This window comes from Ambystoma mexicanum, chromosome 9 (assembly GCF_040938575.1).
Source record: "Ambystoma mexicanum isolate Mex_15411 chromosome 9, UKY_AmexF1_1, whole genome shotgun sequence".
In the NCBI taxonomy this organism is placed as follows: Eukaryota; Metazoa; Chordata; class Amphibia; order Caudata; family Ambystomatidae; genus Ambystoma; species Ambystoma mexicanum.
Window position 1 is genome coordinate 605977535 of NC_090931.1, and position 24141 is coordinate 606001675.

Genomic DNA, 24141 nt, shown 5'->3' on the forward strand with positions numbered 1-24141 from the left:
ATGGAGGAGAAGAGGCGAGCAGGGGACTGAAACTGCCCTGCCGGTGTTTTTTACAACGCGGCTCCCCCATGGCAGATTGCTGGAGCCCACTAATCTGCCATGGGGGGAGCCGCGTTATTTTTGCAGCACCGGGCCCTCAGGCACCCCTCTCCCTCTGCAACCCCCCACATTAGGGGGCATGGAGGAGAGGAGGCGAGCGGGGGACCAAAACTGCTCTGCCGGTGCTGTATTAATAACACAGCTCCCCCATGGCAGATTGCTGTCTGCCATGGGGGAGCTGCGTTATTAATACAGCACCGGCAGAGCAGTTTTGGTCCCCCACTCGCCTCCTCTCCTCCATGGGGCACGGAGGAGGAGAGGGGAGCAGGGGACTGAAACTGCCCTGCCGGTGTTTTTTACAACGCGGCTCCCCCATGGCAGATTGCTGGAGCCCAGCAATCTGCCATGGGGGGAGCCGCATTATTAATGCAGCACCGGTCCCCCCTGCGCCCCTCTCCCCTCTGCAACCCCCTACATTAGGGGGCATGGGGAGAGGAGGCGAGCAGGTTTTGGGATTCTGAAAAATTGAATAGTAATGCTGTTGATGAAGGCAACGCTTTGAGCGGGAAAAGCAGAATAAATTCTGTTTCTTCTTGAAGCCCATCTACAAATCATTTGAAGCGCTAAGAAGTTGATTATTTACCTAAAAATCCTTACAAAACGTATGATATATTTCATTCAACTTTATCATATTGTGATGATCATTACCGCTCTGCTCTAATGATCCTTACCTCTTTCGAGAATTTACTCTGAAGAAGTATCCTAGTGTGCAGGGCACGGGAATATCTTTTATTCTTGGAGACCATTACTTGTGACTTTTTTGTATTTACAATTTTTGTGCCAGGGTTGTTGTCTTCTCCCCTGCACCTTTATACTTCTAAAATGTCTTTACCACCTTAAGCAATACTTTCTTTTTTTCTTAACAAGTGGTGTGCAATTTGGACAACTCATTTTTTGCAGCTTCACTCCCCCACCCCATGCCCCATGGAGAAGAGGAGGCAAGCAGTGGAGTACCTTTGCTGAAAATGTTGGGGGGGGGGGGGGGACATGACATCTGCTGAAATGTTTCCCCAGCTAAATGAATGGGGATAAAATGGTGTGCCATGTTCACAAATATTTGTCCTCTAATCTGATTTGCAAGCAATGATTTTGAAACAACGTGGTGTTTGGCATTCACTCCTTCGTTAGGGGCACCATTCTACTCCAGCGCCCGATAACCGTTCGCAACCGAGTACAATTTTGGAGTCCATGTTTATAGGAGGGGCCTGGGCCGGAGACATTTTTCTTAGGGGGGGCTCGGGGTCAAAAAGTTTGAAGACCACTAGTCTAGACTGAACAACAGATGTAGAGAAATACCAATTTCAGAGACCCCATTATTTGACGTACAACTGCAATCTTGCCACAAGCAATAGTGCTTTGTTGGCCAAGTCAGTTTCAGATTGTAAATGTAAGCAATCAAACATGTTTTGCAGAGTTGGGGTGCATAGTACACAGTGCATGTGGACCCACTAACCTTGAAGCCTTCTCAGAACAGTCAGCACTTTGCAGTAGGCTGTTATGACTGGAGCTCAACCCCTCCTCCATCCCCAAAAAAGCATTTCACGCCGGATTTCATTTATAAATAATGTTGTAAAGGCCCTGTGCAATTGATTTAAATAGAACTGCATCTGCACACCACTTAATACCCCACCACTCTTGGATTGTGTTTGTATTTTCTTTATTTATATAGAAAACACTTTTCAAGATCATTGGACTCAGTCCCCAGTCCTTCTTCCTTTTGCACATCAGAACTGTCAACGTACACTGATTATGAAAGTAACCATACCCCTTCACAAATGTTGGTTTGTGCTCCTAAACAAAAGTCCACTGTCTCACAAAGCTAAGAAGATTTGCTCTCCGGATCAGTGGTTCGCAGCATGGCAGAAGTCAGATCAGTTAATCAGGGAAAAAGCGGCCTTTTGAAAAAGAGGCGGCGGCAGCGATAGTAATGCAAGTAATGATAGGAGAGAAAAGCCAAATAGCCAGACATATTAGAACAAGTCAGAATGTTGCACAGCTGATATAAGGCACGTGATCAAGCTGTTCTCGACAGAGGTCACTACAACCCACACTACAGCTCTCCACATTCTTGCAAAGTACCCTATTCTCCCCAGCTGTCCACTTCATTAAAGGTGAAGGATATTGGAATAGGAGCACAAGCAATTAAGCAAACAAAAAAAGGCCCTTTTCTCCTAACGCTGCCAACAAAGGTACAAATTCTTCCATTCAAACATTCAGACAAGGCAGCTATTAACCTTACATTGCCTTTAAAACTTCTATGCACACAACCACACACACACACGTCTATTTTTCAAATGGAAACCATTGAGGTCCAGGCATAGCAAAGGTTAAAACTGGATTACTTCATTTCACTTTTCCTTTTACAATCTGAGCACTAATTACACATGGCTCTAAACAGCCACCTAGAAGCAAACCTCTAGGGATGTCTAGATGGTACAACATTTATTTTACAACTGTCGTTTTTTTTAATGGGTTTTGGTGTCGATTTTTAATGGGTTTTTATCTATTAAAAATAAATCGGCTCCATAATCTATCAAAAAACATGGGGGTGGAGAAGGGTATGTAAGGGGGTGGGGGGGGGTCGGGAATAGAGTGAAATTAATAGGGCATAGGGAACCATCCGCCCAAAAGAAAAAAACATTTTGGTGTATTTTTCCAAAGAAAAATAATTTGGCAAAAAACCCATTCATAAAGTGAACATAAACCATCTAGATAGAAAGTTCAAGAGTTTACCCTAACTAAGGGTAATCCAGACATAGGGCCTCATTACGAGGTTGGAGGTAGCCATGGTGCTATTAGCGCCATGGCTGCCTCCAAACTCGTTCCGACTCCGCCCAGGTGAATGGAGCAATTACCGGTCCATTCCAAGGTTGGCGGGACCGGTAATTCCCCATTCACCAGGGCCTTTCCCCATTCCCATTTGAGCCCCCATAGGGCTCAATGGGAATGGGGAAGGCGCTAATAACTGTACCACAAATTGCAACACCGTTATTCACTCCAGAGTCCCTTTGCGGGTCCCGTCCTTAACGCCTGGAAAAACTAGGCGTTAAGGGAGGACCAGCAATGGGAAACTCGTAGTAGGGCGGTAAGGGATTACCGGCACCAGTGCCCAGTGCCACGGGACTGCCCTTGTAGGTGGGACAAGAAGGACATGCATATGGATTTCTCCTGGTCAAGGGCTCATTAAGCTAAAACATGGTTGTATACCCTCCTGATTGGAACAAATTCCATAGAACAGGTTATTTGGGCCATGTTCTGTCTCAGTAAAGAGGCTCCCACACTCCTGTGAATGCTGACAGTTTGGTGAGGTCTCTTTAGTAGAAAAAAAAGTGTTTTTTTTGTGGGACTACATTTTATTTGCATTAACCATAACAACAAGATGCTGCAAGTCTGTACTAATCAACTTTTTGACAGCAGTACAAGCTAGGACATTAAACAGAAAAATCATGCCGTCTCATTTAATGTATGAATAAACTTATCCTGATGTTCCTCCCCACAACATATTGTATTATGGCACCTGTAGCCAGTTCACAATTTGGAAAGAAATACAGCAATTCAAAATGCTATGCATTAAAAAAGTTGCGAAAATCTAAGAACTTGGTTTTTGCCATGCTTTGGAGAAATAACAGCGTGACTGAAAGACTTATGCTGGGTGAAAAAGAGGGCTTTGATTCGTCGGCATTACTAGCTTCAGAATTTTCAGACTAATGCATATTCCCATTGTCTGGGAAGAGTAGACGTTTACAGTCTGTCGCGCAATACGAAGGCATGTGTGCCTTTTTCAGAGGTCGACCAATGAGTACCCAGGTATGAAAAATATGCCCCAACTAGGATACAAGGTGTGAGGGAGAAATGTCACACACTGTGGTAATTATTTCATGATTTTTCTCCCTGGGATTCCAGGGTTTCAAAAAGCACAGAGTGAGGGGAGGAAAAAAATAAAAATCACTTCACATGAGGGTAAATCTAAACAAAATGACAGACCGCTTAGCTTGCACCAGCTATAGAGACTGGGACAACCTTCCAACTTTTTCAAAAAAGGTAGCAGGCGCTCCTCTCCAGAAAGAACATGGCATGATAGCCTGTTCTGAGATGAGAGTTTGCAGCACACGCTTTTTGCTCACTGTACCTTTCACAGATGGGAAATATCCATTTGCATATCAGTCTTTGTCCAGCCCACATGGGCAGTCCAGCACCGAAATGCTATGGCAATTCCTCTCTGAACAAGAGTACAAATGGCAATCCAATACACGTGTTTCAGCCTTGTTGGGCCTCATCAGTGAGGAGAAGCTGTGCCTCCCTGAGCACAGTGAGCAGGGAGTACACGTCTGATTGCTCCCAGGTAACCAACCCCAAGTTCCTTGCAAATATATATATATATATATATATATATATATATATATTTTTTTTTTTTTTTAATGTAGCAGGCGCTCCGCTCCAGAAGAAACTTGGGGTTGGTCACCCGGAGTACCTGGGGACAACCAGACGTGGACTCCCTGCACACTGTGCTCACAGAGGCACAACTTCACCTCACTGATGAGGCCCAACAAGGCTGAAACACATATGTGGTTGCTGTTGGTACTCTTGTTCAGAGAGGAATTACCATAACATTTCAGTGCTGGACTGCCCATGTGGGCAGGACAAAGACTGATATGCAGATGGATATTTCCCATCTGTGAAAGGTACAGGGAGCAAAAAGCGTGTGCTGCAATCTCATCTCAGAACATGATATGCAGATGTATACTTCCCATCTGTGAAAGGTACAGTGAGCAAAAACTGTGTGCTGCAAACTCATCTCAGATCAGGTTATCATGCCATGTTCTTACTGGAGAGGAACGCCTGCTACCTTTTTTTGAAGCAACCGCCGAACTTGTAAATTGCTGCTCTCATTTATTTTACATTTATAGAGTGCACAAAACTCTCAGGCATCACAGCGCCGTTACATCCAGTTACACTCAAATATGCTAAGAGTCAAGTGCACATGGCTATGGGGAGGTAACCATGCCGAAACGTCTGGTGTTTAAGCAAAAGCCAGGTTTTCAGAGCCTTCCTGAAAGTGCAGCATGAGGATTCTTCGCTTAGCTGTGGCGGCAGGAAGTTCCATTGGTTAGCTACTACTGATGGGAAGCTTGCACCCCCACTCTTTACCCTTTTGTATTTGTGTGGGACAGTGACAGGTGAGAATACCTCCATCAGACAAATTTAAAACATACAAATGTTGCAAATACACTCCAATCCTAGTTTGAATATTACAAGGGAAAAACAAAAGCATTCGTCAGATAAAGGAGTTGAAATACATGGAGATAAATCTTTGCCCAAAATCAAACCACCTGGTCAAGGGAAGCCCAAATTGGGATCTAAAAGCAGTAACTTGGCACTTCATTACACCTTCTCAGGGTGCATAATTTGCACTCACCTCTAGGCATTGGCTAGTGATATTTGACTCTTGGCATGCAAGAAATGATGTGCTTTGTGTATGCATAGAATTGAGGTGGCAAGTGACTTTTTATGGCTGGCTAGTAGCTTGCAACTTGAATTTTTGCACCCGGCCTCTATTTTCTCTACTGTCCTTTATTTGATACAACACTTCATACTGGTGTCCAATTTATAAACTTTTAAAAATTAACAGATTTATCCAATAAGAAAACTAAAAGCAGATAAGGAAAATATCTGCCCAAGATCACAATTTTGGACAGACATAATAAGTAGCAGAAAAGACACCAGAGTACTCTTGCACACTCGATTACACCACAGGCGGGAATATGACACGATGTTCAACCCCAATTAAAGTATAACCTATCATTAAAACATTGATTGCTATGGAGTACTCACAGCCAGCTATTGAAACCAGCAAATGTTACGGCACCGCTGCTTAGCAAGTCAGCTAACAAATTGGTTCCACTAGGGAGTTTGCAAAGTAGCAACTTAGCGATAGCAGATGCTATGCCAAAATGATACCCATAATAAAATGGACCATTTATTTCTCTGATTTAGCTAATGGATCATAATTTATCTTATTAGTCTTGAGTAAGAATTTGAATGAACTGAGGAGGGTCAGCTGCTGCACCTAAGGGGGTGGGCGTGTACATATAATGGTTGTTGGGTAGATTAAATAGGGGTTGAATGAGGAGATGCTTTTGGCAGATAGAGCTTTGCTTGACGGGTTATGTGCCTCTGGGGCAATAACTTTGAGGGTGTAGGCAAGGGTTGCTATTAGATACATGAGCAATCGAACATTTGGTCTGCCCGATTTGTAATTATTGCTAATCATGATCATTGCGGCTAATCCAGTGTGATCTTTTCATTGTGATTACTCCATACCATCAATATTGCTAAACACCTGTCATTTGGTCATTAAAGCAAACTCCCTACCTGCTCCATCAGTACTGCTCAACCTGCCCAGTTGCCATTATTGCTATTCCCTAGATTTCCAGTTTATATTGCTAATGCCGCCCACTGACCCACTTTCCCAATCCTGACAGATGCCCATTTCTGATAATCCTTTCAGATGTCATAAGAGACTATGATAAGGGTCTTTATTGAACAATCAACTGAAGAAACTGCTCGTAACGCAGCACGTGGGTCCTAATCTGAAGGAATCTAAGAAAAGAAACTATCACGACACCTTGAAAAATGTTATGCATGCTTCATCAATGGCGCTTGACCACCATTAGGAAAGTGGGTAATATTTCACAGTGGTCCATGGTTTGTGGAAAATATTTTGTTTGATGAAAGATTTTTTAGCCAGGGCTGGTTACTTAGTTAAAAATACCATGAAGTAGGAAAACTGCAGAAGCAAGCGATAGCAAGAATTATAAAAAATATTATTGAAGCAAACGGGCGATTATGGCAGAAAAAACAATATCCAACAGGGCTGGATGGGGAAGAAGTGTAAGAGGGGCGATGGGAAGGATTAACAGATGTACTGTAGAAATAGCTGGTGCAGGGGGTGTGCAGTCAAATGGTCGACAGACAAATTGTTGACAGGACAAATGGTCGAATTTTTTTTTTCCTTATATATATTTTTTAGGTTTTCGTTTAGGGAAAAAAGGGGCTTTTTAGCAACAAAAAAAAAAAAAAAAAAAAAAAAAAAGTGGTTGGGGGGGAACCCCCAACAAAAAAAATAAATAAATGTGAAAAAAAACAACAAAAAAAAAAATTCGACCATTTGACCTGTCGACCATTTGTCCTGTGTCTTATTAGTTTTGCGGGAGAGAATCTTAATCTGTTGCTGCCTCTGCTGCATCCGTTAGGTGCGAATTGGTATTGTAGTGGAGCTGCATGCATACCAATTTTGTGATATATTATATTTTATTTATTTTGCGCTCATACACAAGTGTTTCAGAGCGCAACCAAGCAAAGGGAGGGGAAAAAGGGAGAATAAAATGACGATCTTACTAGGCCCAGTGACATTAAGAAGCGCAAGTGCAAGGAAGGGGGAAGAGTGGAAAGTGCAGCACAAAGGAGAGAACAGAATAAATAAGTGCAATAAATGAGTAAAATAAATACAGGGAGAGGCAAGTGCGTAGTTTGTCAGATAGGGTATATCTGATAAGTGCAGAAAAAGAAGAGGGGACTGTAGGTGTACAGATACAGATACCAGTGCAAGTGGTGGTTCTGAGGCAGTGCAGGAGGGTGAGCAGGTACCTGAGCCCGACAAAGGGTGGCCAGGAGCATGGTGCCAAGAGAGAAAACAGATCAACAGGGGAGAAGAGGGGCAAAGGCAGAAGCGAAGAGGAAGGTATTGAGGTGCTTCCGGAACCAGAGATGCTTCACCTCAAGTTTCAGGGTGGCTGGGAGGCTGTTCCAAAGGGAGGTCCCTGTCGAGGACAGATCTACCCCCAGCTTGTTTCTTTGAAAAACAACTGACCCTGAAGAAGTTAGACATGGAGCAAAGGTATTTACAGAGGGATAGTTGAAGGTATTTTGGACCCAGGCCCCAGAAAGCATTGTGGACAATACAGACAGTTTTAAACATAATCCTTGCGTCCACTGGGAGCCAATGAAGGGATTTCAGAGCTGGAGAGATATGATTGCAGAGCTTGAGGGCAAGGATACATTTCGCAGTCCTGTTCTGGATTAGGATTTGTGGAGGAGGCCTATGAACTGTTGCTGTCTCTGATGGACATGTAGTCCAATTGAAAGACTTGGACTGCTGCCACACATCCTACAGCCATTATGTGGGTGGTAACTCTGCACTGCTCCGACACGTGCTGTTGATGTTATGCAGGGAGGAAGCTTCCCTCCTTCCAGCAGTGCTGTTATCTATTGCGTTGGTAGGATGCTTACAATGTTGCTGCCTGAGCTGGGCCCATTTTGCGAGGGGTGCCTGCATTGCTGCCATCTGTACTAGACTGGCTAGCCATGTAAGGAACGCTTGATTGAAGCTACACATAGGGAATTTTTGTTAGCGGGCACATTGCACTTCTGCTGACTGCGCTGAACCAAAGGTGCAAGTGTAGTTTGCCGTGCAACTACATGTGCTCTACATAATGCAAGAACGGAGCGTGCACTTCCGCTTCTCGCACGGACCGGAGTCATTCTGTGGGAATGGGGCTTGCACTTCCGTTTTTGTGGTAAGCGTGTGCTTCTGCTGAGTTGTTCCTGTGAGTTAAAGAGGAGGTGGGTAGAAAATTGTACTGCTGCTGCTTGCGTTATACCTCTTCAACGAGGGAAGAGTATACTGTTGCCGTCCGTATTTACCGTCTAGAAACTGGCATATCGATTATTTGTCTGACTGGTCAATACAGTTCCCCAGCATGTTAAGCTGAACGATGGCACCCAAGTCTTTTTCTGGCATAAGAGTCTGTAAATGGGCACATGGGGCAGTATCGCTGGCTGTGTATGTCAAATTGAACCTGTCCATATGAAACGGTTACTGGTATATAAGACAGTGTGTAGGCACGAAAGGCTATTACGTCGATGGTGTTCTGGCATTTTTATTAATCACATGTGTACGAGGGCTACGCCTGGGTTTAGTGTGCCGAGTTAGGGCACTTATGGGTGAAGCTAGACCAATAAAAAGGTTTTCCTGGCATACAACATCGGTACAGGAGCACTCAAGGGTACATCTAGACATAATGACGGTGTCCCTGGCATAGGCGATCTCTGGTGGTAGATGTGAGACATTGGCAAGTACCCGTACGTAATGTTTGAACAATAAGGATATTGGATAATAACTTTCGATTCATTTTTTTAGTTCGCGCAAATGTAACCACCCAATTTGGACTGGAGGCGTAGTTCATCACGGGGAGGGAAGGGATGTGTAGCTACGTCTGTAGGGGAGAGGGGCTCGAGAAAGAATAGGAATGGCTTGTAGTGACGATTGCAGGGTCGAGGGAGGCCAGGCTCACCTTTTGGTTCGGATCCACTCCATGATCGCCTGCACTTCTGGCTCCCGAGGGCTATCGGCCTCTTTCGGGCTGAACTGGTCGGGGAAGCCCCTATTGAGGTCTTTGTAGTGGCCGTTCTCGCGGCCACCCTGATCTCCTTGACAGTCGCCCTCTCGGGCCCGAATGTATCCATCAGGATTGAGGGAGGGCAGCAGGTGTACCTCTGTAGTGTTGAGGAGCCGGCCGATGCGGGGGTCTGTCCGGTACTCGCGCACAAAAAGATCGGCCAGCCGCAGCAGCAGCTCCCGTGAGAGAACTTCGTCCCCGTGCATATTCCCCACCAGCTTCGCCTGAGGAGCCCCGGGCGGCGCTGCAGACACTCGCAGGACCCACAGCGGTCTACCCTGAGCAGACTGCCCAATGGAATAGAGCTGGGCCAGCCCCGGAGTTTCCGTAGACTCAGCCAGCGCCCGCAGCTTTGGCTCCAGTTCCTCCGGGAGGGTGTAACGAGCCTCGTCGTCCGTTGGTGCTTTCTTCACGTGCGCGGCACATGCCGGGCGAAAGAGGACAGCAAGCAGCAGCCACCACAGACACACCATCCACCGAGCCGCCATCTTCAGCAAGGCAGGACTGACGGGGGCAGCTTCCGGCTGTCACCAGGCAACCGGCGGGTGTCAGAGGACTGGCGTCGGCCAAGAAACTGGGGGGAGGAGCTATAGGAGAAGAGACCAATCTTCGGGCTGCACATTCACAGGAAAGGAACTCGCCAATAGGAGGGTATTTTGGGCTGACGTCAGGAGGAAAGTGAGAGAGACATCAGGAAGGAAAAGATCGCGGAAGAGGGAGGAAGGTCTGCAGACCAAGGGGGCCTCAGAAAGAACGTGACATGCAAGAGTCTGTGGCTTAGAACTGAGCTCTGTGACGTAATTGGAAAGGCGGGGCCATGTCACAGAGTTCAAACGAACAAATGTTTCCCAACCTCCCGGAATGAAGTGCTATTCCAGAGGGGTTCGAAGTTTCAACGAGATTGTACTGCAGTGCGTTTTATTGAAGTGTTGAAGGGCAGTGGCAGATTTAAGGCAAAAGGCCCCGTGGGCAGTACCTGACATAGGGCCCTAGGTGGGAGGGGCAAGGGTGGAGCTTAGGGTGGGCGTAGTTAATTGTGGTCACACAATGGCAACTTTTGGGACAAAAGCTATTTTTTATAAAGTTGTCTTTATTACAGTTACCTGTGTCTAGGGGTCTGTCTAACTGGAAACAGCTTGTCCTCCCCAGCAGGCTTTGCTATCAATGTTAATATTGGAGGATCAAGTCAGAAACTAATGTTGGAAATGAACATGTTTCAAGGCTAAGGGCGAAAGAGAATTACAGCTTATGAAGACCACACAATTTCCTAGAAAAATTGCTCCAAGAAAACTAGTTGGATCCAATGTTTGTAATTACAACTGTGGAAATGTTTCACAAAAGTACACCTTGTCAAAAAAATGTCTTTAATAAGTACACAGGTTGCAGTACAATACATTCAGTATTGTGCAAAAAATAAAAACAGTTCCTTTATAGACATTCTTGTGCAATGAGTGAAGTAAAAGCACAATTGCCAGCTAAGCTTCATAAAATAATGCAATGAGAAGACGTCAATAATAAAGTGTCCATTCGTATATTGCACACCACAAAATTCTCTTGGTTTACACAGGAAAATCTGGCATCCAGGATGGGGGAAAACAAATGTATAATCACATTCTTTTGCCTGACCTGCTTCTATAATGAATATACATTGTCAGGTGAGTTTATTATATGATTTGTGCACTTTTCAAGGCATTGGTAGACAAACAATGATTTACTCTTTTGATTACCAAGCCTTAAAAATACTGATATGAAGTATACCTGGGAAGATATGTGGTCAAGTTCTTACATCTCCACATAGTACAGAATCGTGGTTTCGCTACTTAAACAAAGTGTTTAATCCTGGGCAAATCATGCAATCTCATCGTGCCTGATCTGCCAACATTGGAAGCCCATAAAAGCAATTCAGTTTGCGACTTTTCTGAATGGCCACCCCATTATCCTAAACTATGATCATTATGTGTGTGTGCTCGTTCTTCATGCCTCCCCTGCATAAGTCAGTGCCCCACTTTGGGACACCCCAACCAGAAGAGCCGGGACAGCCACTGCAACGCACACTTTAATCATTTGTGTGGCACATTTGTTGTTTGGGGGACCAAACTGGGAGGAAAGTCAGCTGTCAAGACTGCCAACAAGTGGTCTGTGGACCAAGTGAAGTGACACTTCTGTTTTTGCCCCTCAAGGTGCCTCAATAATCCTACTGCCCCCCGCACTCTTTTACCATTCTATCACCGCCTGCAGCCTGATAGCCATTGCTGTGGGTTTTAAGTAAATGATGAAGCACCATGCAGTGCCAACTTGTTACTATTCTCCGTAATTAAGCTGTTTTGTTTACAGATTGCGTGTGGAAATCCTGAAGAACAGTTTCAAAACAACAATTAGAATGTTTCCCAATCCAAAAGCAAGATCCCGACTGTAAAATGTGTTAAGATTATCTCAAACAAAACAGTTAGAAGTGTTCCATGCTATTTAAATACCAAAGGCGGGGGGTTGGATTTCCTTACCATCCCTTTACAGGTATGTGTCGCAGGCGGGATCCGAACACGGGTCTCCCATGACCTAATGAATGCACTTAACCACTACACCAATGCAGTTCTTTTAACACTGCAAATGCTGCGGCAGAATGTGTCCTTTGTGTTCCTTCCTCACTGACATTTATTTTATGGGAATGAATGCCACTGGCTGGAGTCACAGCAGAAAGGGCCTTGTGGCCTGTGTCTCAGAGAGAGACTGGGAAGGAAAGGGTCCCGCTCGCCATTTGTCCTCCTGGCGACCGTTAAATCCACCTCTGGTGAAGGGACGTGGGGAAGAGAGCGGGTTATATCCCCCACATACATGAGAGAAGGGGATGAAGTATCCTTTATTCCCCCTATCAAAGAGTCAGAGGTGAAGTACCCCAGTACTGCTGCACTACGGCCATTGCAAAACTCAAAGCTGAAGTTAAAAAGTAAATACAGTTTACTTTTGCAGTCTTGCCGGTTGAAAATATATGTGACAAACTTCAGATTAATCATGGTAAAACAGGCTGCACGACCAGTTTCACAGATCATTGCTCAAACACTGACAGTGATAGACAGACCTTGCCGCCTGCAGGTGCCACAACAAATCACGCCTGCCTTTTTCTGCTACAGTAACAAGGTCAGTCAGTTAATGGATTATTTGAGCACCTAACGCAGAGAACACTGTTCAATACCCATCAATCATGTTAGAGGCACGAGTGGTCATGAATACTTGTAAATTCAACCCAAAGGGACTTCTTATGTTTATGTGTTCTTTGCATCTTGCCTCTAGCGCTACTTTTATTGGTTCAGCAATTATGGGGCTAGGTAGTATACAGACTGTTGAGAAAACCAAGCATGTGTATGTAATAATGTAGTATAATATCACCGACCTGTCCTGCTGCTCAAATCGTGAAGATAATGGAATTACCCTGACACACCCCTCTCTCTTCTTCTGCTAACAGGGCTAGAAGGAGAGAAGCGTTACAGGGAAAACCTCTGGGGAAGAAAATCCTGTCCGGTCCGGAATGTTCTTCAATCCGTGACGTTGTGAAGAGCTTGTGCATAATTCCAATGTGTTCCAGGAACACGGTTTCTAATATGAGAGTAACAAGATAAGGGAGAAGGGTTAAAAAGGAGACTGAAATAGGAACCAGATAAAGAAAAAGGAAATAAAAAAGGTTGAAATACCCTCTATGTGTCTGATCTGCAGTACCGTCTATGTTCTTGGATGTGTTGCTCTGGGCATAGAAAGCTGTAGTAATGATAAAACGTAATCAGAATCAAAATGAGAACAAATGGCTAAAGGAGGATCCTGGTTGATGTATGGGGAATAATTGATGCACCTTATGTCGTGTCTTTCCCTGGCGTAAGAGTAATGGGAGAACACACAAGCAAGAAATCCTGTTGCCCGCTGCCCACTGTTGCATGGCTAACCAAAAGAGATAAGGTAAGTTAGTATGTAAAAAGAGATCCTAACTGGAAGCCGCAATGTGGAGAGATTGTGCCCACATACCCGATCACAAATCGCCCCGCTGCTATTGCAGAAGAGAAAAGAGCCCCGAGGATGAAAACAGATCGGTGCAGGGGCTTGAGAGAGAGCCGGCGCGGCTCGGGGGAAATTGCGTGTCGCATACTCCAAGGCGTCTTGCGAGGCGTTCTGAATAACGTTGATAGAAGAAACAGAGGTCTAGAAAGAGAGAGGCAACAGTTAGACGGCAAAGAAGGAAGGTTTGAAGAATAGTTTTGAAGAGTAAACCTAGGAACGAACTTATGAAGCGTTGTTTGGAACAAGTAGCAACGCATCCAAGCATTGTCCCAGGAGGCCCATAAGTCGATCTCTGCAGAGGGGGCGGAGCCCCACAGCCAGCAATGCCTTGCAAGGCTGGAATACAGCAGTGACCTGTGCCCGCCATCTTGGAGGAAAAAATGGATGCCACACGAATATGCAACCAACGATGCCACAAAGACCACCGTCTTCTGAGAGATGTTACAGTGTAGAAACACACATTTGCAGTCACAAATGAGGAGGCTTCTTGCTCCTTCAAGATTATCTATTACAGCAATGTAAAATATCTCTTAACTGCCAAAATCTGTCTTATGTTTTAGGTGGAGCCCTCTGTCTGTCTCCACCACCGCTTCTCTCTTGCCACGCCCGTGCCATCCCCGCTTTCTGTGATGCGAGCAGTCTGCTGTCGTGACATGTCACAGAATGCACATACGTCACAGGCGCATCACTACATCACCCACATTTGTCATTAATAAATTTCATACTGAGTACTGACTGAATCTTTAAAGAATACTTCTCCTTTTTGGTTTGTCTTCTCCTGGTTGGATATGCATTTCATTCCTATCTCCTTCAGTGTTAGGCTGGAGTGGCCTAATAAAGGAGGACGCGACATCAGAGAGGATTCTACGTCTTCTTTTATTAAACATTAATTGCGTACTGATTTCTACTCTCACTCCTCCCCGCTCTCACGTCATACCCCACGTGGTCTGTGTCTTCCTCTTAAAGGGACAGAGCCTATTAATATCACCCCCAGACAAATGTCCTAACGTCCGCCTTGCACTCTTCTACTAGGCAAAGTGGTCCTCTGATGGTCCGGTGAGGCCTTGCACTTCCTTCGTCACCCATGAGTGTCCCTGCTGCTTCCACCGGCTCCGTTACTTGGTGATGGGTTCCTCCAGGGGGATTCCACATGTCGTCTCTGGGCTCTCGAGGCTCAGGGTCTGGTGGTGGAGGTCTTTTGTTTTCCCTCTTGACGAAGTGCTTAAATTGGGAGCTGTTTTTGTGTCACTTTGCTGAGTTCTCAGCCGTCACCATGGTGCCCTTAATGGCTGTGATGTTGAGCGGCTTCGGGGGGGCGGACCAAGCGTCTGTCTTCTTAAAAGTTGCTCGCTGTACCAGCACTTCGTCCCCTATGTGGAACTCCTTGGGCTTTGCCCTTCTTCTCATGTCTGTTTCCACTCAAGCTTTCTCTTTCTGTTCCGTGTCCCTTCTTATGACCTCTGGATCTGCTTCCTGCTGGGTCTTTGGGTGTCTCACGATATGGGTGCAAATGTCGTGTCGCATCATTGGCTCGGCAGGGGTCTTGTTGGTAGCCTCATGGGGAGTGTTTCAGTAGACTCGGAGTAGCCGACACAGCGCTTGATGGCGATCAGCGCTCTCGATGCAAGCCCTCTGCATCGTTTTCTTAATGGAGGCCATAAACCGCTCGGCCATTCCATTGGCTTGCGGCCATCTGGGAGTAATCTTCTGATGGATAAAACCCATGTGTTTCACAAAGGATGCAAACTCGTGGCCACTAAATGGAGGCCTGTTGTCGGATTTGATCATGCCAGGGATTCCCCACTCACTCAATACTTTGTCAAATATTGCTGCTACATGAGCAAATGCAGTGGTTGCTCTTTTCTTCACGATGGGGAACCTTGAGTGTTCATCTATGATTAGAAGGAGGTATTCTCCTGATTCCATGGGTCCATAAAAGTCAATAGATACCCGTTCCCATGGGTTCTCTGGAATGTGTGTTGGTTGGAGGGTCACTGGTGCCTCTGCTCTGGCTGTACATTGGCACGCGACGCAATTCTTCACCCATCTAACAACCATCAAGTCCAGGAAAAGGAACCACACGTGATACCGGAGTTGCCTCTTCGTGTTGTCAGCATCTCTGTTTTCCTCGTGTGCCATCTTGATTACTTCTGCTCTAAGCGTTGCAGGGATGACTAGTCAGAGGCATTGTGTTGTCCTTCACAGTCAGTTCTGTATGTACCTTAGCAAGCCTATCCATTTCGTCCCTGCACACCCCCGGGTGGTTTAGCACGGCCCATCTGTAGTCCCTCCACTTATTGTTCTTTGTTAGGCTGATTGCTAATGCCATGGAGGGCTCTGCAGCGGATGCTGTCACAACCGTCTCTCGTGAAATAGCATGTGGGAGTGCATTGGAGGCTATGTAGTTTATGTACTCTGTGTTGCCCGCTCTGGAGATAGGCTTGCCCACCGGATGCCGTGATAGGTAGTCTGTTAGGTTGTTTTCACCCCCAGGCCTCTTGGATAATATCAAAGTCATATTCTTGAAGCCTGATGCCCCAACGTTCTATACTGGGGGGCATCTTGGCACAGGGGTTCCCAAAAAGAGACAGTAGGGCTTGGTGGTCGGTAATGAGTGTGAATCATTTGCCTGACAAAGTGGTAGAAATGTTTGCAGGCCCATAGGGCCACCAGGCTCTATTTTGCAGCTTGCGAGTAGTCAGATTCCGGCAGGGCCTGCGCTCTGCTATCATAGACAATGATGTGCCTGGGGTAAGAATCAACACTGTTCGTCTGGGCGAGTATAACCCCTAACTCCAACTGGCTTGCGTCCACGACAATTTCTGTGTGCCAGTCAGGGTTAAAGTATGCGAACAGACGGGCTAACGCCAGGGCAGAGTTCATGGTGTCGAAAGCCTCCTGACATTCAGCCGACCAGGTGAACATGGTGTCCTTCTGCAACAATAGTAGTTCTGTGATGGATGCGTAGTATGGGATATAGCGAGCGCAGTAGCCTGCCATCCCCAGAAATGATCCAACATCAGCCACTTGCGTTGGTTCACGAAGGTTGGAAATTGTGGTGACCTTGTCAGGGTCCGGTGTCATGCCGTCTGCAAAAAAGATATGTCCAAAGAATTTCAATTTGGTCTTACTGAACCGACACTTCTCTATGTTCAATGTCAGGCCCGCGCCTTGGATAGCCACGCACGCTCCTTGTATTGGCCTGATGACTTGTCTGATTGCCCCCTGAAAATTTTTAGCAGCAGATGAGATGCCAAAGTTGCGTTTGTAGCAAAAAAAGCCATCATGGGTGGCAAACGTGATGATGCCCCTCGATTCGGGTATAGCTCCATCTGGTGGTAACCTTGTTTCAGGTCCAGTTTGGAGAATAGTACAGACTTATTCAGCTGGACAATCATGTCCTCAAATCGGGGCCCTGGGTGTCGTTCCCGCTGGATGGCAGTGTTGGCCATTCTCATGTCCACAGAGAGTCTCAGACATCCTCCTCCTTGAGCACAATCGCTAGGGGTGAAACCCAAGGGGTCGGACATGTATCCGGTTCAATAATGCCATCGGTGAGCAGCTGGTTGAGCTTGGAGAATAGTACAGACTTATTCAGATGGAAAATCATGTCCTCAAATCGGGGCCCTGGGTGTCGTTCCCGCTGGATGGCAGTGTTGGCCATTCTCATGTCCACAGAGAGTCTCAGACATCCCCCTCCTTGGGCACAATCGCTAGGGGAGAAACCCAAGGGGTCGGACATGTATCTGGTTCAATAATGCCATTGGTGAGCAGCTGGTTGAACTTGTTCGAGACTGCTGCCTGTATGTGGAAACCTACTCTCCTGGGATGTTGGGTGACGGGTTGGACCATGTTGTCGATGTGCAGTCTGATGGAGGGTCATTTAATTTTCCCCAACCCTTTGCAGCGGAGCAGGAACTTCGCTAGGATCGTGTCTTTCGTGATGGGCGTTGTTGCTGAGAGTTCGTTCATCACCATACAAATGCTTTCTTTCATGTCACCTGGAGGTGCAACCAATTGTATTATGTCCCCTTCATGGAAACGTATGTCGATGAGTCCTAGCCAGGAATCAGTGTGGAAACTCAGCAAGCATCGCCCTTTTGTGGGGCGCCGAATCACGTGAATGACTGTGGCTGTGGATAGTCCTTTATGTATGAGTTGGCACCTGAAGTGTCCAATGGAGTGGAGGGGAATGTCTGCACCCCACTGGAAGATCTTGGACTTTGTCTTAGCTAGCGTAGACCTTTTGAGAATTTGCAGGAATTCCTGTTCCCCCATAATGTTCACGGTGGCACCGGAGTCGACCAGGAAGCAGAATAATCTGTCGCCAATGTTGACGGCTATGCTGGGTGTCTCTCTCGCCTCTCTGTCGTCCAGGATGAGGTTGACATACTCGTCTTGAAAGTATTGGTTGTAGTTGTCGCTTTCATAGGGGGGGTCCAGGCATTAAAGGAGGGTTGTGGCCATGACGTGGCAGAGGTGGTCCGTCATATTCATCTACGAGATGCAGGCCTTGTTCATATGGTTCAAAGTCTTGTGGATAGTCTTCAAAATAATGATCTTCCACAGCTCTTACATAGCGCCTTGGCCCTTGTTGGTAGGGTCTCATCTGGTAGGATGGGTTCTGTGGGGTTCGACTGTATATTCTGTATTGTGGTTGAGGTGGAATTCGCAGAGTGGGAAATGTTCTGCCTTCTCTGCAGACGGACTGAAAGTGTCCTCTCTGCCACTATTGCTGCATCTCTGAGAGAGAGTGGGGCATGTCCCCGAATGAGGGAACACCATCCCGCAGCGGTAGCACTGTCTTTGGATTCTAGGACCAGTCTGGTTTCCTCCTGCAGCTCCTCTGTCACCAGGGCGTTGGCTTGCCGGGTGGATCGCTGCTATGAGTTCGTTCTTGTCCTGTTTGCTGCTGGCGCACCCTGACATTAATGCTGCTTGCGCGTCAACTCTTTCGAGGATTCTGGCCATTTCACTGACTTCATCTATGGAGAGTGGCTTTTTCAGTAGTTGCTTCTTAAGGGTTTGGGATAGGCACCCTTCTATCACCCTCAACTGCATTGCTTCGTCCAGTGAAAAGGCATGCAATTGACAGTGCGCGCCTTTGACTCTCAGGCGAGTGATGAACTTATCAACTGTTTCTTCCCCCAGTTGGGTCACTGATTAAACATGTAATGGTCATAGTCACGATTGGGCTAAATCACAAGTTTCATATTTAGGGCAGTTATCAGTGATGCAAAATCTGGCTGTTCCTCTGGGGGAATGGTCTTGATGAGCATCTTGACCTCGCTGCAAGCGATGTTGATATACATATTCTGCAGATTCAGCGATTTCTCCTCACCTGCTGCTTTTATGAAGTTGTTGAAGTCATCTAGCCATTCTACCCATCTCGGGCCTTTGTCTTACTGCGGGGTCATGGTGAATTGGAGCGCCATGCGTTGACCGTGGACCTTGTGGGAGCGTCTGCCCTGGCAGGAGGTTGTGGCACAGGGTCACTCATTGTGGCAGGTGTGGAAGTGGAGGTATTTGTGTACCGTTAGGTGTGAGTCTCTTTATGGGCAGCAGGTAGGCAGGCGAATAAAAGCTGTCTTCCTGCAGAATGTCCATGGCAGTGTTGCCCCTGGTAGCTGTGAGCTCGCTGAGTGGCACCCACCTCACGATGGATGGTTGGTAGTGTGCAGTATCTGCACCCCACCCCAGCATTGTGACCTGATGGTGCGCGTGGAGCTCTGGAAGTGTCCCGATGGCAAGAGAAAAGTCCGCTGTGGCAGTGGAGGGGCCGCTTGTGTTGTGGGCTAGATGGGCCCCATAGGCATAATCCGGGCCGGAGCGGCTTGTGCGAGCACAGCATGTGTGTTTGGTAGCAGAACACTCAGGCACTGTGCAGCGTGTATCAGAGGTGCTGCGTAGTAATGGCGGGAATATCATCCATGGGGGAGGAGCCACCCACCTGATGGTGCAGCATGTAATGCTGTGCTCCTGCACGTGGAGAGAGGGATGGCCGGTGGTAGCGTGTTGCTGTAGTTGTTTGTGCTGCTCCTGCAGCATGGAGCATCTGGAGTGTGCCCTCTGTGGAGGCCCGGGATCGGGTACTTCCAGGCTCGGCGGGATCGTCGATGCGTAGGATGCAACATTTTGAAATGTGCACCGGAGTGGACCATTGGATGTGGTGCTTGTTGTGGTGGCATCACCCGCCAGCTGGAGGGTAGGACTCCAGGTCACGGGAATACCGCCTCATCACCAGTTGTTAGCCTGGAGTGGCCTAATAAAGGAGGACACAACACCAGAGAGGATTCAACATCATCTTCTTTTATTAAACATTAACTGCGTACTGATTTCTCCTCTCACTCATCCCCGCTCCCATTTCATACCCCAAGTGGTATCTGTCTCCCTCTTAAAAGGACAGAGCCTATTAACATTCAGTGTTCTCTATATTCCTCCTGGATTCTTCACCACCCCCATGCATGGTCTCCCTTTCCTCAGTCGATAAGTTGTCATGTCGTTCGTTCCGTATAGAGAGTCATTATAGTTCCTTGCTTGTGAATACTATAATTTGCTTCAACTCCTTTCTTTCTTTGGTATGTAGATCCGTCCTTCAGTTGCTATGGTGTCCTTGTGTATATAGGTGACTTTAACAGGTTGATTCTATTTAAAAGAGGTGTTCTTATCATTGTGGGGCATTATATTTTCACAATATCCCCACAATGATCTCTGATATCGAATTCCGTATACCGAAGGGTTCTCTTTGGTGCAGTATTTTTCATTGCTCTCATGATTCGTGGTATGTCTATTGATTGAACATTGCTCTTGAGATGTGTCCATGCTGGATTCAGGTTAGTGTTGGCTTTCTGTCGTCTTATCAATTGGAAGGTAACTCCTGTGGCCGAATTCACTGTCATTCTGTGAGCCGATTTGGTCTTCTGAACAGTGTCGTGGCAATCAGCACTGCTTGCTTAGCCTTGATGGATTGCTTCTTTGATCATGTGATGGACTCATTCCACCTGACTGTTTCTCCATAGGTGGTAGAGTACTATGCAAATGTGCTTTATGTTGTTGTGTTTAAGAAAGTTTATCATTTTGCCTGAGACAAATTGAACACCATTGTCTGAGACTATTTCTCCACAACATCTTTTTCTTCTCAAATGTTGGGAATGCTTGTATAATTGATCCAGTGGTTTTTAGTGATTTAGTCCTTATGCACAGGACTGTAGGTGGGATTTGTGCTAAGTTTCAAGCCCTGCTAGCGTATGCCCAAAGAAATGAGTTGTCTATAAATATGAATAAAACTAAGGCAATAGTAATAACTGGGTGCAGAGTAAATCGGGTAGAGCTACAAAAAATAATTGGGATTGAATATTTGGAAAAATACCCTTACTTGGGCTCGGAACTAAGAGCAAAGTGGTCCTACACCAGTATTATTGAAAGTATGAAAAATAATGCATACCGGCTCACCCACATGATAACTAGGTTTTGCTAGGGAAAGTGCAGCTTTTTCAATATAAGGAACCCTCAAGTTTTACGGGCAATGTTTCTGTGTGGGCTATACTATACGGTCTAGAGACAGTCACCAATTGGAAATGGCTAAATGTACTAGAGGGAACATTTTGGAGAATGGTACTAAAACTCACCCCTGCTACCTCGATGGCCTTTTTGCGTTTGGAATTGGGCCTGGCTCTATGGGTACGATGGTGGATATGAGTAGAGGGGTAATGAACATTACATCTAAAACTAAGCCTTTGTGTCCTATACTGTGTATGTTGGCTGAGGCATATACACTGGACTCTAAGGTTCCCATAGAGTTTGGACATTTGAATGCAGACTTTTTTAAACACATTGAATGGAGCTCAGACTTCACAAAGGGAGATGGGGGTTTGAAGATTTGAAAACTATTCTTAAGAAAAAAAGCAATGCATTGGGATTGGATCAATAATTACTTGCATTTGTATTCCCTGCATCACTACACACAGGTGGCAATGTGACTCACATGGATATGAAAACACAAACATATTTAAAGCGCAGCCCAAGTCCTGCGGTGTGTGACCTAATGTTGCGGCGGCACATAAACCAATTGCAACTATTCACAAAACAAGGAGTGTATAGCAGCATATTGAAAGAGAATAGAATTTGTATAATATGCAAATTAAAGAAAAAGCAGGAAACAGCTCGACATGTGTTTTGAGGGTTTAGGGAGCTTGGACTAAACTATATGTGCACTTTAGACCAGTTTGGTCGTCGGTATGATTCTATAAAAAAGAATGAATTTTGGGTATATTGTTTAAACTCTAACTCTGAATCATTGCACATAACACTTTACTGCTTGTGGAAGAAAATATTAGAATATTGGAGAAAAATAAAGTGAGTGTTGTGGGTTGGTGAATGGAAGGATCGAAGGATGGATGTATTCGATGACTATTAATGAATGATTGTTTTAGAATATTTTAGGAATCTGTTATTGTCTGATTTTAGAAAGTGTTTTTTATAGAAAATAACAGTGATTTTGATCTATTAATGTAACTATTGATTAAATAAAATTGAGAAACATAAATTTGGGATATAGGCTTGTGAAATATGTGTTATTTGATGTTTAATGTATTTGTATGTGTTTGTAAAGTTCTTTGAACTAAACAAATAAATAAAGTGCCAAAGGGTTATGTGGGAGTTTTAGGCAAAAAGTTCCTTCTATTTTAACTAATTGCAAAGCAGAAGTCATCAAGATGATACATTTATTTAGCAAACTATATTCTGTTTGGCAAAGACCAATATGTGTAAACATGCCTAAAAGTGTAAGTTGTTACATAATATATAGTTAGAGTATTTCTCCTGCATTGTCTCTATTTATTTCAGTAAAGTCTAGATTAGTGGATCTAAACCTCAGTGTCATTATTATTTCATTTTGTAGGGAAAAGTAATCATTTTGATGAGTGAACACTTTTGAAAATGTTCATGATCACTCAGCCAAATTCATTTGGTGGAACACCTAGTTCTGTGACCTGCTGGCTGCATACATCTGAGCAACTGGTACTCAACCCATGAGCTGATCCCAAACTCTGTGATATTCCATTTTATCTCGCTTTTGCCTTATACCTGTTACACTGAAAAGCGACATGTCTGCAAATTACAATATTCCACCTAGCTTGCCCAGTTTTCTGCCTCCTATCTCCTCCACTCTGCTTAGTCTTTTACTTTATTTTCTCGTACGTAATTAATACAAAAAGCTAACTAGATGTTTATGCAAAGTAGCAATCAATAGTTCCATGTAATCTGTACAACTACAGACCTACTGCAGTATCATAAACTGTAGTTAATCTGCATAGCTTGCTTTGCGATTACGAGGGGAAAGAGCTGGACCATCAGGAGACCGGGAACACAAGCGGAATCCACAAGTATCTGCCTGCATTTCATGCCAGCCTGCTTCACCTCTACCCAGCCTTCACCTTGTGCTTGGAGGTGGGGCCCCAGGTCAAGCAGACGAGATGCCAAAGTTGCGTTTGTAGCGAAAAAGGCCATCATGGGTGGCAAACGTGATGATGCCCCTCGATTCGGGTGCAGCTCCATCTGGTGGTAACTTTGATTCAGGTCCAGTTTGGAGAATAGTACAAACTTATTCAGCTGGACAATCATGTCCTCAAATTGGGGCCCTGGGTGTCGTTCCCGCTGGATGGCAGTGTTGGCCATTCTCATGACCACAGAGAGTCTCAGACATCCCCCTCCTTGAGCACAATCGCTAGGGGAGAAACCCAAGGGGTCGGACATGTATCTGGTTCAATAATGCCATCGGTGAGCAGCTGGTTGAGCTTGTTCGAGACTGCTGCCTGTATGTGGAAACCTACTCTCCTGGGATGTTGGGTGACGGGTTGGACCATGTTGTCGATGTGCAGTCTGATGGAGGGTCATTTAATTTTCCCCAACCCTTTGCAGCGGAGCAGGAACTTCGCTAGGATCGTGTCTTTCGTGATGGGCGTTGTTGCTGAGAGTTCGTTCATCACCGTACAAATGCTTTCTTTCATGTCACCTGGAGGTACAACCAATTGTATTATGTCCCCTTCATGGAAACGTATGTCGATGAGTCCTAGCCAGGAATCAGTGTGGAAACTCAGCAAGCATCGCCCTTTTGTGGGGCGCCGAATCACGTGAATGACTGTGGCTGTGGATAGTCCTTTATGTATGAGTTGGCAACTGAAGTGTCCAATGGAGTGGAGGGGAATGTCTGCGCCCCACTGGAAGATCTTGGACTTTGTCTTAGCTAGCGTAGACCTTTCGAGAATTTGCAGGAATTCCTGTTCCCCCATAATGTTCACGGTGGCACCGGAGTCGACCAGGAAGCAGAATAATCTGTCGCCAATGTTGACGGCTATGCTGGGTGTCTCTCTCGCCTCTCTGTCGTCCAGGATGAGGTTGACATACTCGTCTTGAAAGTATTGGTCGTAGTTGTCGCTTTCATAGGGGGGGTCCAGGCATTAAAGGAGGGTTGTGGCCATGACGTGGCAGAGGTGGTCCGTCATATTCATCTACAAGATGCAGGCCTTGTTCATATGGTTCG

The 24141-nt window shown here is 45.8% G+C and overlaps 1 protein-coding gene across 1 annotated transcript in view; it reads right to left on the reverse strand.

Moving 5' to 3' along the window:
* Positions 1 to 10120, reverse strand: part of CPD (carboxypeptidase D) — a 750705-nt gene extending 740585 nt beyond the window's left edge. The window contains exon 1 of the mRNA XM_069615245.1: positions 9453 to 10120. Within this exon, the coding sequence (XP_069471346.1) occupies positions 9453 to 10045 (593 nt within the window). The 5' untranslated portion in view covers positions 10046 to 10120. The remainder of the gene's footprint in view (positions 1 to 9452) is intronic.
* Between the last annotated feature and the right edge of the window lie 14021 nt (positions 10121 to 24141).